Source organism: Anolis sagrei, chromosome 1, assembly GCF_037176765.1.
Source record: "Anolis sagrei isolate rAnoSag1 chromosome 1, rAnoSag1.mat, whole genome shotgun sequence".
NCBI lineage: Eukaryota > Metazoa > Chordata > Lepidosauria > Squamata > Dactyloidae > Anolis > Anolis sagrei.
The window spans coordinates 248,286,567-248,300,346 of NC_090021.1; the positions used below are offsets into that span (position 1 = coordinate 248,286,567).

The 13,780-nt window shown below is 36.0% G+C and overlaps 1 protein-coding gene and 1 long non-coding RNA gene across 3 annotated transcripts in view; one reads left to right on the forward strand and one right to left on the reverse strand.

Moving 5' to 3' along the window:
• Positions 1 to 13,780, forward strand: part of PIK3C2A (phosphatidylinositol-4-phosphate 3-kinase catalytic subunit type 2 alpha) — an 84,537-nt gene that overhangs the window by 67,422 nt on the left and 3,335 nt on the right. For both annotated transcript variants that reach the window (XM_067462632.1, XM_060767812.2), the window contains 14 exons: positions 839 to 1,019; positions 1,413 to 1,517; positions 2,719 to 2,811; positions 3,591 to 3,720; positions 4,712 to 4,848; positions 6,266 to 6,435; positions 8,057 to 8,213; positions 8,397 to 8,506; positions 9,011 to 9,218; positions 10,444 to 10,568; positions 11,702 to 11,819; positions 11,917 to 11,998; positions 13,333 to 13,442; positions 13,640 to 13,765. In XM_067462632.1, the coding sequence (XP_067318733.1) occupies positions 839 to 1,019; positions 1,413 to 1,517; positions 2,719 to 2,811; positions 3,591 to 3,720; positions 4,712 to 4,848; positions 6,266 to 6,435; positions 8,057 to 8,213; positions 8,397 to 8,506; positions 9,011 to 9,218; positions 10,444 to 10,568; positions 11,702 to 11,819; positions 11,917 to 11,998; positions 13,333 to 13,442; positions 13,640 to 13,765 (1,852 nt within the window). The remainder of the gene's footprint in view (positions 1 to 838; positions 1,020 to 1,412; positions 1,518 to 2,718; positions 2,812 to 3,590; positions 3,721 to 4,711; positions 4,849 to 6,265; positions 6,436 to 8,056; positions 8,214 to 8,396; positions 8,507 to 9,010; positions 9,219 to 10,443; positions 10,569 to 11,701; positions 11,820 to 11,916; positions 11,999 to 13,332; positions 13,443 to 13,639; positions 13,766 to 13,780) is intronic.
• LOC137095805 (uncharacterized) lies at positions 9,747 to 13,431 on the reverse strand. Its single transcript, XR_010908925.1, has 2 exons — positions 13,313 to 13,431; positions 9,747 to 10,690 (listed from the first exon to the last, which is right to left on the reverse strand). It is a non-coding gene; the product is annotated as an uncharacterized lncRNA (long non-coding RNA).

Below are 13,780 nucleotides of genomic sequence, written 5' to 3' on the forward strand. Positions count from 1 at the left end.
AAGTGAAGTGGGGGATAGTAAAACAAACCACACAAATCAAATATGTGGGTGAAAAACAATAAGTTCATCTTAACATTACGTTTTGTTAATATTCACTATACATACAGGGGAAGTTAGTGCATAAAACTTTGAAACAACTTAATTATGTGAGTAATGATTTTAAGCTAGAACAACCTAGATACAAAGAGTTTGCAAAAATTCTCATGGCATATTCTCTAGATGTCTATGATGTGACTACTTTGTGAAAGCTGAAAACTTCATGCTCCAGAACAAGATTGGGTTGCTTTAATCCTAATATAAAATCAAATTACATAATGCAGTTTTTCCATACCTCACAGAGCAATCCTATGAGACCCACTAACTAAGTTTAAAATGTCACAAGCTATGAATCCTTGCTTATTAAACCACCGTGGCTACAAACAGCACGAACACTTCCTGTAAGAAGCATAGTTTCCCCATTACATCTCAAACTGAGACTATCATTAGTTAATCCCAAATAGCCGGAATTCAGAAGTGAACATTAAACCCTGGTTTAAAGTTGGTTTCTAATCACAACTTGTTTGAGAAGACTTTTGGAGTTTCGATATAATGAGAAGCCATATTTTAAAAATAAAGATTCCTCTCTTCCTGTGATTATAAATCATCTACAACTGTGGTTAGTATTACAGCCTTCCTCCTTCCCTGTCTTGTGTTGCTTGTATTGCTGCATTGCCTTGCATAGGAAATCATTTTCACATTTAGCTATTCCAGCAGAAAATAGATCAGTGGTTTGCAGTGAGTATGCAGCTGTGCATGTACTTTGTGAAAGAAATCAATGCAATATTATATAATATTTCAGGTTACTGAAGGATACCCTTCATGATATTAAACATGGTGTAATGTATGAGCATATCCTTGGTGCCTTCCTTTCAGTCTGTGGCAAAAGACTGAGAGAAGACCTGGAAAAGCAGACGAGACTAGTACAAATACTGGGAATGGTTGCAGAAAAAGTAAAGCAAACAAATGGATCCGCCAGACAGGTTTGTTGAACTAGTAGATTATGCGTATATGTCAGTGAGAGCCAGCTCACCTAAAAAAGTAAATAGCTGCTCAGTTCTCATTTAATGGTTGCATTCATGTTTAATAAACAAAATCCTTCAGCTCTTATATTCATAGTGGAGTTATTGAGTTAGTATTGCATTTATTTGAAAAGTCTTGAGTCTTGAGGTCTTAGATGGGAATGTATAAACACACTTCTTTGTGGCTGTTCCTTAAACATGAACGTCCTGTAGGGAACACAATAGGAACAGTACATCATGGGTAATAGGTTCATAAAAGGACTTCTCAGTATCCATGAGTAGTAGTTTGAATGATTAAAGGGCTACTCAGGATTAAAATTAAATAAATTTTAATTCTTCCCTTTTCATTAAAAGGTTGTCTTGCAAAATGGAATGGAACGTGTTCAGTCCTTTTTCTTAAAAAATAAATGTCGTTTGCCACTCAGTCCCAGCCTTGTAGCAAAAGAACTGAATGTTAAGGTATGTTGACTACATACATTTCTAATTTAATACATTGTGTACCTTCCTTACATATAATGATATCTGCCTAAACTGAGTCTGTGTTTATGTATAACCATCCTACTGTGACACTACCTTTCTGTGATGGTGGAATTGCATGCTCCTGTGAGGTAAGAGGCTGTGCTGGTGGTAGGCTCTTCCATGACAGACAGATTTCTGCTAAGGAATTAGACTAAATGTGCCAAACAGCTACTGGGCAGCATCCACAGATTTTGATCAAGTGTTATTTGTAAACCATGGAGCCCCCAGTGGTGCAGTAGGTTGAACCCTTTTGCTGGCAGGGCTGATGACCAACAGGTCAGCAGTTTGAATTCAGCGAGAGTGGGTTGAGCTCCCTCTGTCAGCTCCAGATCCCCATGCGGGGACATGAGAGAAGCCTCCCACAAAGATTGTAAACATCAGAAACATCCGGGTGTCCCCTGGGCAACATCCTTGCAGATGGCCAATTCTCTCACACCAGAAGCGACTTGCAGTTTCTCAAGTCGCTCCTGGCACACACACAAAAATTGTAAGCTATGCTTCAAACTCCACATGTTTTAGACTTATGGATATGTTTCAAATATGAAGCAGATTATGATTGTTGTAAATCTTGGACTTTATGATTTTAATGTTTTGACCTTCTGAGTTTATTGTTTAAAAAACCTCTGATTTTAATGTTTTGAACTTCTGGTTTTATTGTTTTAAAACCTCTGATTTTAATGTTTTAGTATTTCGAACTCCTGGTCTGAGACTGTAATAAAATTAATTAATTCATACTAGGTAGCATCAATAGTGAGAATTAACTGAGAACATACAAATAAGATTACCACACCTGGGAAATCATATACCGGTGCATTCATTTTTCATTTGTCTTATATGCCAAACTTGTCCGAATATTTTAGTTGAAGACCAGAACTAAAATACCAAGCATTCAAGAAAGACAAAACAGGAAACTGCAAACTACATATTTTGCTATTTTTTATAATCCTCATTTCATTGCTGTATAATAATTGAGACAAAACAGGAAGAAAAAAGGAAAGAGAAAGAAATTATATCCTATACACTGACTTTTTATTAATATTATATTTTGGTAATATCTCTGGAATTTATTTCCGAGCCTCTTTGTTTTAATATTTTAAGTAATCCTAATCTTGTCATAATAAATATAAAATGTTTTTGGCAGGCATGCTCCTACTTCAGTTCAAATGCAGTACCTCTTAAAATTGCTCTAGTGAATGCAGATCCCTTGGGAGAAGAAATTAATGTCATGTTTAAGGTACTTTTTCTATTTTTGCTTCTTTTCAGGCAGGTTTTTAAAGAGCAGCACTTTTATGTTTGAACCAGGGGTGTTGTGTAGGGTTTTATATATGTTAGTGGGTTTTTAATTATTTTAACTATTAATATTTAATAGCCTCTCTATTAAATCCTATTTTAGTAAGTGTCTTCAGTTTTAAATTGTATATTGTATTGTTTTAAGTGTTGTTAGCCACTTTGGGTCTCTTTTTAGAGATTAAAAAGCAGGTTATAAGTAATAGTAATGATTCCATTTTTAATTTTCTATTTTCAGACAGAACATAGTTTTCTTGCAATGGCAATTGTATTACTATAGCATTGCTCATTTGAAACTTTTTGGCTTTCTGGTATACAAACAGAAGCTCTCCAAATGTGCATTTCATCCTTGTATTTCATACCGATGTTGTTTTCCATTTTTTGACTTAATTTTGAGCTAGAAGGGAAATTGCATTGATAAGAGTATATGTATGTATATGTATGTAAATAGCAAAATCCCATTTCTCTTCCACCTTCCCACCGCTTTTTTCCAATTTCACAATTAAATGACTAATGACTTGGACATTCAGGTAATTTGATACAATTTTTATTATAAGATATATGGGCTTGTTCAGATTAAAAAGTACAGATGCTATGCACATGAAATCACTTCAGTATGGCAGTAGTTAGAAAGTTGATATTATGAAAAGCACACCTAATTGTCTGCCCGTTTTTGCAGAGAAACTCTTAGTCCTTCCATTCATTTTAATTGTACTTTTGTTTTAGGTTGGAGAAGATCTACGTCAAGACATGCTGGCATTGCAAATGATAAAAATTATGGATAAGATTTGGTTACAGGAAGGACTAGATTTGCGGATGGTTCTCTTCAAGTGCCTTTCTACTGGCAAAGACAGAGGTATCAACCAGTTGTTTTCCATCCTGTCTGGCTCTACCTTTAGAGCATAATTGCTCTAAATCTTCTACATTTGCTAGAGCAAGCCAATAAGAGCTTCATAAGTATAGTAGTTTTATTGGGTTATTCATATAGATTGAGCTGTTCAATATTCTTGAAACCACATGTGCAGCTCAGGATGTATCGGAAAGCAGCTAGAGAAGGGGAGAGCAGCTTCCAGGAACTAGAACTGCAATGCCCCTCACTTTTTGGTCAGTGGATGTTCTCCTCTTTCTCCCCTTGTGCAACTCAGTAGCCAAGAAATGTTAAAGGACAACTAATAAGGCAACACTTTTAATAAGGCAGTTTCATTTTAAAAACAGGGTGTTTATTTTAAAGTGAAGTGTGCTTCCAGGAGTGGGATTCAACTTCAAAATGCTCCTCTTTGCTTGATTCTGAAGCTGAAGTACCTGTTTACAGTCTCTATGTCACTAGTCCTCACCCCTCAAAAACTGATATTGCAGGTGAAATTTTAGAGAAAACGTTTTTAAATCTGACACAGCAAATTAAGCAGTGCAACAAGGGGCCGATGGAGGGTCCCAAAATAGCATTCCTGTACTGTAGCATTCCTGTACTGTAGTTTTAACATGGATGATGAAGGAAATGCTTCTCTAGATGGAGCAATCTTACAGATATATGTTAAAAAGGAGTCTCTGGCTTACTGTGCCTGAAGAAGTGTAATGTGATAAATGATCTTTTAGTTATTGATTTTACTCCGATTTTGAGCTGATTTAATAATAAAATAGTATTTTCCTTTGTGTCTCTTTCTGTCACTTATATGCGATTTCTGTCATATGTGATAAGTGATTTCTGTCACTTATATGCTTACTAAGCCTTAATGAAAGTGAATGAGGATGGAAACAGTTTGATTTTACAGAAATGTTTCTTTTTGGTGTTTGAAGTTAACACGCAGCTAAATACATTAATAAAATCAGTATTGCTTGTTGAATTAAAGGGATGGTGGAGCTTGTTCCAGCTGCAGACACACTTAGGAAAATTCAGGTAGAAAATGGTGTGACTGGGTCCTTCAAAGATAAGCCTCTTGCTGAATGGCTAAGAAAATACAATCCCACAGAAGAAGAATATGAAAAGGTAACCTCCATATGGCTCCAGAACTTGAATGTGTTATGATATGAAGAGTATTAAAAAGAGTACAGAAAAGTTCATGTTTTTCTTGCAAGAAATCCATGCTTAGCCTAACTTCAGGAAGCAGAATGAGGGAAAGAGCTTTATCATCAATCCAGAAAGCCCACTCCTAATAAGAGTAGACAGCACTGAGATAGAGAATTATTTGAGTGTAGGTTAGGAAATATCTATATAAATACACCTGAGAAAGATATTGTTAATGTGCTTAATTTAAAACACGATAATTAATATTTATTCTGTCATTCAATTTTGGAAAAAAATACATTCACCCTTTCTGAAAAACTTCAGAGGTTTTTTCCATCTGTATAATGCACAGGAAGGAAAGATTGACATAAGATTTTTTGGGAGGAGGAGACGACTTGGTATTTTTTTAAATGAAAATATTTATGACTTTTGATGTAGGGTATTTTTTGTCTGTCACTTCCTAATGCTTGAAATTACATTTCCCACATATTATCTGTTCCTTATTAGAAGAATCTGTAGGATCTTCCATAAAAAAATTAGAGATGTTAAGGATTCTCCCTCTTTGACATTGCTCTTGTTGATGATGTTGTGTGCCTTGGAGTCACTTTTAGCCTCATGTCATCCTATCACAGGATTTCCACAGAATGATTTATTCAAAGGGGGGTTGTCATTGCTTTCCTCTGAGGCTGAGTGAATGCGATTTACCCAAGGTCACACAGTGTATTTCATGGCCAAGCAGGGATTTGAGCCCTGGTCTCCAGAATCCTGTTCTAACACACAAACTGTGATGGAATGACCATCATGTGTAGTTTACGTTTTTTACCAGTCCACACACTATCTTGCCATACAGATGATCAGTAAAGAACAAGATCTTTACTCTTTGTAATGCAGAGCAACATATATATATATAGTCATGTGAACAGTTGCATTGACTCATACAATGTCCTTTGAGAGAGATTCGAATGGTCTTTAGGTGTCCATGTGGAAGATCATCTTCCAGCAGCTCATGAAGCAAAAATTGTCTTTCTGTAATCTCCTGCACAGCTAAAACCGAAATATGTAACTATTGCCAAAACTCCCAGGCTCAGCTAGTCTCTTGGGCATAGCTCAACCAGAATCCTGTTCTAACACACAAAGCACTATATAAAACTGCCTTCTTCTACTACTTTATATTAGGTTTTTACTAAGCAATCATATTTTTAAAATTATAGTTGATTTGTTATCCTAACCCTTTTTTAATTCCTCGAACAAAACACAATTCTCAAGTCCCACAAATATGTTATCTTTCAGGTGTGGCCAGCCATTTAGATTGCAGACTTAAATTTGACATTAAAAACAAGTTAGAATTCTCCAAGTTGCAGATTGAATCTGACTTCATATTTATTTCTCCATTTGTTAGGCTTCTGAAAACTTCATCTATTCTTGTGCGGGATGTTGCGTAGCCACCTATGTCCTTGGTATCTGTGATCGCCACAATGACAACATAATGCTTCGAAGTACAGGACATATGTTCCATATTGATTTCGGAAAGTTTTTGGGACATGCACAGATGTTTGGAAGCTTTAAGAGGTATGCTGTTGAAAGTATGTGAGAATAATATGTGACAATAAAATCAGGCTCCAGTGTTCTGTAAACAACACCACTAACTTTTTTAGCTATTATAATGGATAATAATCTTTAAAAGGCTGATAATGTGCCTCGTGCTACATCGTCTATTTTAAAATCACGGCACATACAAAAAGGTAAGATTGCCATCTGAAATCTGTATCTGAGAAATTTGGAAGCTTAATTTTGTAATGGGGAATTTGTGGCCATCTGGGTTTTTTGGTCTTATTATTAGCACAGTCTAGCTTAGGCAATAGCTGGGCATCAAGGGAGCTGCAGTCCAACAAAAATGGGAATGCCACAAATTGCCCATTTCCATTGCAGTTGAACTGGACCAACTTTCCTCAAATTTGCATCGGTCTACAACTCCCATAGTGCTGGCTGGGGGAATTGTTTCAGTTGTAGTCCAATACTTCAGGGTTCTGTGCTTAGTTTAAGAAGGCTGAATTAAGGCTGCATTCATTTTTCATTCGTGAGATTTTCAGAGGAAAAGGGAGGAGGAAATGAGATGGTGGTTGATTGTCACAACTGCAATCTTTTCGCAGTCTGAAGTTTTTATTCCTGTTTTAACACGGGGACTACTTCATACAGTCATCCCTTCCAGTAAGATATTATTGGACCTTGTGCTAACATTGTGTCATTGCAGTCAGATTTGAATATGAAACAGAAGTACAAATAACTGCTGTTATTCCTAGTAGGTACTTTTGTACTATCAGAGAAATGGGTTTGTGAGGGTAAGCTCTTTCATTGGTCTGACCTTGCTTTCTTAATGTTCTAGTATTAAAACAATGAACATTGGCTGCCAGTTTGTTTCGAGACACAATTCTCATAGTGCTGTTGTTAACCTTTTAAGCTGCACACAGCTTGAGTGCATACTATCTAAAAGACCATATCTCCCTTTGCAAGCCAGCTTAAGCTTTAAGAGTGGCACAGGAGAGCTTTCTCTCAGTCACAGACTTATTTGGTAGGACACTGAAAAGGTCCTTCTCTTCTCCATGGCTGCTTCGGGCATTTGATTGGCCCCCTGCTGCTCTTCGCTGGCACATGAAAATCTCTTTATTGAATGAGACCCTTCCGTTTTAGAACAGTAAAGTATGCAGAGTAGTGTGCTGTATTTACTTTTTAAGATCTATAATTAGTAATTATGCTTTGCCTATGTTTGCCTACTTTAATCATTTTTATTGCTATTTCATTCTTTTTTAACATTTGTACATTTTGTTTTAAACTTCTGGAAGCCACCCTGGATCCCATCCAGGGAGCAGAGCAGGGTATACATTCATTCATTCAATAAATAAGAAATAAAATGAGTGTAATTTGGGATATGGTTTTCTTTTTTGTTCAACTCAGTAAATTTTAGAAGATGCATTGATTTCATCAGATCTCAAGTGTGAAATTCTTATAAAACCTGTATGTTATTTGCTGACTTCATACCTTGTGTTTGCAGAAATTAGATATAAATCTTACTGTGCAAGCACCATGATTTCCAGAGTCCCTGAAGGTAAATAAAATGCCTTAGTAGACTAGAAGTATAAAACCAGAAAATTCAGTACTTACAAATGTATATTTATTTGATCTTCTTTCAAAGGGATCGGGCTCCTTTTGTGCTGACATCAGATATGGCCTATGTTATCAATGGTGGGGAAAAGCCTACAATTCGCTTCCAGCTGTTTGTTGATCTCTGCTGCCAGGCTTATAACCTGATAAGGAAACGAGCCAACATTTTCCTCAGTCTGCTGTCACTGGTAATATATCTGCATTGTCATAGGTGTCAACACGTTTTTTTTTTAAATGCATGTCTTTTATGCTTTGAACAAAGACAACTGTGGCATTCAAGCATAGGAAACTATAAGTTTCACATTTTAGGGCGTTTCTTTTAAAAATACAGCATGAGTTTCTGTTGTGCAAGTAATCATTTTGCTCTTTAGATGCTATCCTCTGGGTTACCAGAACTTAATGGTATTCAAGACTTGAAATATGTCCAGGATGCTCTTCAGTCCCAAACAACAGACGCTGAAGCTACCATTTTGTTTACAAGGTACTGCAAAAATATTTGTAACAGAATAAGATCCCTGTATCCACAGGGGATATGCTCCTAGTCAGACTGGCTATTACCTGACTTCTAGTCCCAGCATATCATAAAGTTGAGTTGAAGGACTTCCTTAGAGAACTTATGTTCTCAAAGATAAAACAGTCTTTTGTTACATATATTTTATGTTCATTCTAAATCTCCTTGAGTTCATTAGGACTTACTCCCTGGTATTACAGCCTTAACTAGTTTAGCAAATATCAATTGCTATAACAGAAATTACATTACATGTAGACAATTGTTTGAGATTAGTAGCTATGTGGATTGAAGCCTAATGCTTATTTCATTTGGTTTCTCCCATTATGGTTATCTATTCGAATAGTTTTGCAGTTTCAATTGGATGCTTTGCCAGTTACTCCCTTGTGTTAAATTTTCAAAATTTGTTTTAAAAAATGTTTATTGCACACTTAATAGCATGTAATCACAATCTAATTTGTATTTCCTCTGTTTTAGACTAATTGAATCAAGCTTGGGAAGTGTTGCTACAAAGTTCAATTTCTTCATCCATAACCTTGCTCAGCTGCGTTTTTCAGGCCTGCCTTCCAATGATGAGCCCATTCTGTCTTTTTCTCCCAAAACATACTCACTTAAGCAAGACGGCCGTATCAAAGAAGCATCTGTGTTTACATACCACAAGAAATACAGTCCAGACAAACATTATGTAAGTGTATGGATTATATCTTAATGAAGCATAATACCTACATCTTCTAATCAACCCTAGAACCAATACTTCTTTGGTACCTTTCCCTTTATATTATATTGTTTTAGGTCTGCTTGTATGTTTCCACAAATGCCCCATCACTTTTTCGCCCATGTCCAGCATTATTTTTAAATTTTAATTACATTTGGCCTACCCATAGATTTTAAAGTGTGTAGTCCTATTGTTTATGCTTATGTTATTGTTTTATTGTCTTGTTTGATTTTAATTGCTTGTATTGTTGTTATTGCTGTATTGTTGTATTATGGGCTCGGCCTCATGTAAGCCGCACCGAGTACCCTGGGGAGATGGTAGCGGGGTATAAATAAAGTGTATTATTATTATTATTATTATTATTATTATTATTATTTATATCATTTCTCAAGAATTTGTGATTTTCAATTTCATTTTAAGTGCATTCTGTTGAGCCCTGAGTCAAGTTATTGTTTCTCACTAATTGAAGGGAATAGTCATATATGGCTCAGTGGTGCCTTGTTTCATTCATGAGATTTATTAGGTAGAGATATGAAAACTCTTGGAAATAAGACAAGATCAGCCAGGGCCTTTGCTGCTCTTACAGGATAATGTAAGGAGGAGCCCCCGGTGGCGCAGTGGGTTAAATCCCTGTGCCGGCAGGATTGAAGACCGACAGGTCGCAGGTTCGAATCCGGGGAGAGGCGGATGAGCTCCCTCTCTCAGCTCCAGCTCCTCATGCGGGGACATGAGAGAAGCCTCCCACAAGGATGATAAAAACATCAAATCATTCGGGCGTCCCCTGGGCAATGTCCTTGCAGACGGCCAATTCTCTCACACCAGAAGCGACTTGCAGTTTCTCAAGTCACTCCTGACACGACAAAAAAAAAACAAAACAGGATAATGTAGCAGGAATGATGTTAGTATTTTGTAGTTTTCTTTCTGCTTGCTCAAATGCATAGCACACTACTATGACAGGTAACATGGAGAAAGTGGCTCCCTGAAAACAAGCATCTGCTCCTCTGTTGTTGTTGTTCAGATCATTAATGGCAGTAGTTTTTTTTAACTCCATGAACCAATATATATATGCTTGTAGTCCAAGACATTGAGATTTCTGTGCTTTCCACTTTCAGATGATGTAAAATGGTAACAGTACAAAATTGAAACTTACGTTTTATTTTTAAGTTGCTAAAATGTTTGTTTTCGGATTTGGCAGATCTATGTTGTCAGAATTTTAAGAGAGGGGCAAAGTGAACCCACATTCATTTTTCGGACCTTTGATGAATTCCAGGAATTCCACAACAAGCTTGGGATCCTGTTTCCTCTGTGGAAATTACCAGGGTAACTTTTTGAAATCTCGTTTTCTACATGTTAAGTAAGCTGGTTTAGAGTGCCCAAACTAAATCCACGAAATTGTCTTGTGTTCTGATAGCAACAAGGTGCACAAGGAGAGTCTGATTTCTCTGTCAGGAAAAAAAAAAAAACACAGAGGGGGTGATTCCCTTCATTTAGCAAGTCCTCCCCCTGCTCCCATCCAAATTAATCCCAAAACTTACTCACTGTAGGATCATCCTCAGGCAAATTTGAAAAAATATCATTTTGAAAAACACATTTCCCTTTTTATGTGGGACCCATAAGTGCCACTTCTGTGTTTTGTAGACCACTATATTGTACATGGTTCTGAAGGAGGCCATCAAAAGAGAAGAGAACAGAACTGTTTCTCTCCTAACACTGAAACTTTTAAATAATGTAATATCTCTGTTTAAGTTCCGGTTAACATACTTCATTCCTTTTTAAAGTAGTAATCTGTTGTAACCATTTTCCCCTAACCATGTAAAAAAGAATCTTCTAAAATTAATGCAAATGTCAGTTATGGTTGGATTTTACAACATTGGAGATGCCTATGTTATAAAAATGATATATCAAAACTTAAAAGATCTTGCAATAATACAAAAATATTTGAAAATTAAAAAACCCTTTGTATTTGCTTGTTGAACATGCATTTCTGAATAAGCATATAGGAATGTCTTATTTGAAAGTAATTCACAATTTCCCTGGTTACTTTGAACACTTGCATTACCATGTTACCTTACACTTGAGTATTTTTTAAAACAAGTAGCATATGTTAGACAGCTCCCGCAGTTCTGTTGGAAAATTGACTAACTCTTTGACTGTAACTAAGGTGGGCTGATACTGCCTGCAGTGTGTGTGTATATTAGTTGTTGGGTCATGTAGGATAGAATCATAGAGTTGATAGAGAGCACAAATCCTATTCAGTTCAGCCCCCAAGATGGAGGCAGCTGCTCTATCCTTTGTGCTAGTAGGCTTTCTATAGACAACAACTTGGTCATTGGATGAAAAGAATGTTGGAATTTGATAACCTTTGATCTAAACAGAAAAGTTTTCATCTGCTTTTTGAAGGAGGAAAGAATGAGTGCTGTTTTATTGTTTATTTATTTGTACTTATATTGCAGCTTCCCTAATAAAATAGTTTTGGGAAGAACTCACATAAAGGATGTGGCAGCCAGGAGGAAGGTAGAACTAAACAGCTACATACAAAGTTTGATGAATGCCTCAACGGATGTATCAGAGGTAATTCCCCAAAATATCCAAATGTTTCTTTTTTTCTTTAGGTCTTTTATATTGGGTACACTTAACTTACAATAACATTTTATCCTTCCAATTCCAGTGTGATCTTGTCTATACTTTCTTTCATCCCTTGCTACGTGATGAAAAAGCTGAAGGAATTGATGGAATAGCTAAGTGTACAGGTAAAGAAAACTGTTATTAAAGGAAGAAAGGTAACTTGGATCACTGTCATCTGAGTAATGGAAATGTTTCCATGGTCTCATATTAATAGGAACCAAAAAAGGAAGAAAAATACGGTGGTGATGGTCGTGATGATGACATCACCATCAAACCTGTTTTTGAAGTTTTCCTCAATTTTATTTCACCTGTTTTTTGCTGGAGATGGTATGAAGAACATAGAACATTAATCCCTGTGTGGCTTCATTGTCCAAAGATGACTTGTTTGAGGGAAGAACTTTGTGACATAACTGAGATTGTTTTTTAATCACAAATCATTTAGGTTTTTTTTATTCTGTTTTGTGGACAAAAAATGTTTTGAACATAAATATTTAATTTGTCAGCTTTTGATGGTGGCATATATGTAAGTTGTCTAAACTGGAAATTTATTTCATGTTTAATTGGGTCCCTAACTAGACCCAATGAAAAGTTGACCATAAAGGTATATTATAATCAAGGGCTTTTAAAAAATCTGATGGTTTTTTTGGAGTATTAGATTTACTTTATTGATTTTATAAACAGAAATATATTATTTTGAGATTTCCACCATCACAACGGAAATTTAGGAGAGAAATACTGTCAAAGGGAGTCAATTGAGATATGTGAGATTGTCCATAAATTAGAGACTAAATGAACCTGAGCCATTGACCCCTCTGCCTTCTGCAGATTTCTTTTTACATGGTAGTTTGTTTTTGTTGATTTTTTGTTAGCTACCTGGTTATTATAATATTGTACTGAGCTTCTTACACTCAGTAAAACTATTCAGGAGGAATTAAGATAAAATACTCAGTATTTTTTAAGGCACACATTCAAAATACAATTGTGTGAACTTGCATTTTCTTGCTTCCGTTGATTTTTTCTTCCATTTTCATGCTTGTTGCATTGTATTTCTATAGTTATTCTAGAACATATGTTCATTATAATGAAGGTCCATTTGAACAAACAGTTCACGTCTGCCTTTGAGAAATCTTTCTTCTAATAATGTCACTAAAAAGCATGCCAACTCAAAAGGTAGTGTCTTTCTAGCCCAATTTGTAATTTAAGTAATTACAACATTGGGACACCAAAAACAATGTGGTCTGAAATTGTCAAAGGTTTGAAAGGAGAAGCAAAATAGGCCTTCTGCTGAGTTGGGCATTATTTCTAAAGTATGTTCTGTTTTCTTAGGAGCCACAGTCCCTGTTGCAGTTTTCTAGATTTTTCTCTGGTGGTAACTTCATGTTGATTTGTGTAATTTAAAATAGCCTTCTTGGCCCCTATAACAGAAAATGTAATCATACCTGTTTGGGTTTTCCCACAGATGTAAGCCCTGCAAGTCCTGTGTCAGGCAAAGTAGGAGGTGAAGTTAAGTTGTCCATCTCCTATAGAAACAGCACTCTGTTTATCATGGTGATGCACATTAAAGATCTGGTAAGTAAACAAATGAATTTGGAAATTGCATGTGACAGTTGTAACACACTGTCATTGCTCTTTTTTTCTATCAAAGAGTCATTTTCAAGAGACTGGAGAACTCTTAATTTAAACAGGACCTCCAATGTCTCAATGCTTTCTCTGTTTAAACACGAGTGGTGATTGTGGGATTTTTAAAACATTGTTCTTATTCTCAGGTTACTGATGATGGGGCAGACCCAAATCCCTATGTGAAAACTTATCTGCTCCCAGATATACATAAAACATCTAAAAGAAAAACAAAAATATCACGGAAGACGAGAAACCCAACTTTCAATGAAATGGTGAGTTGAAATATC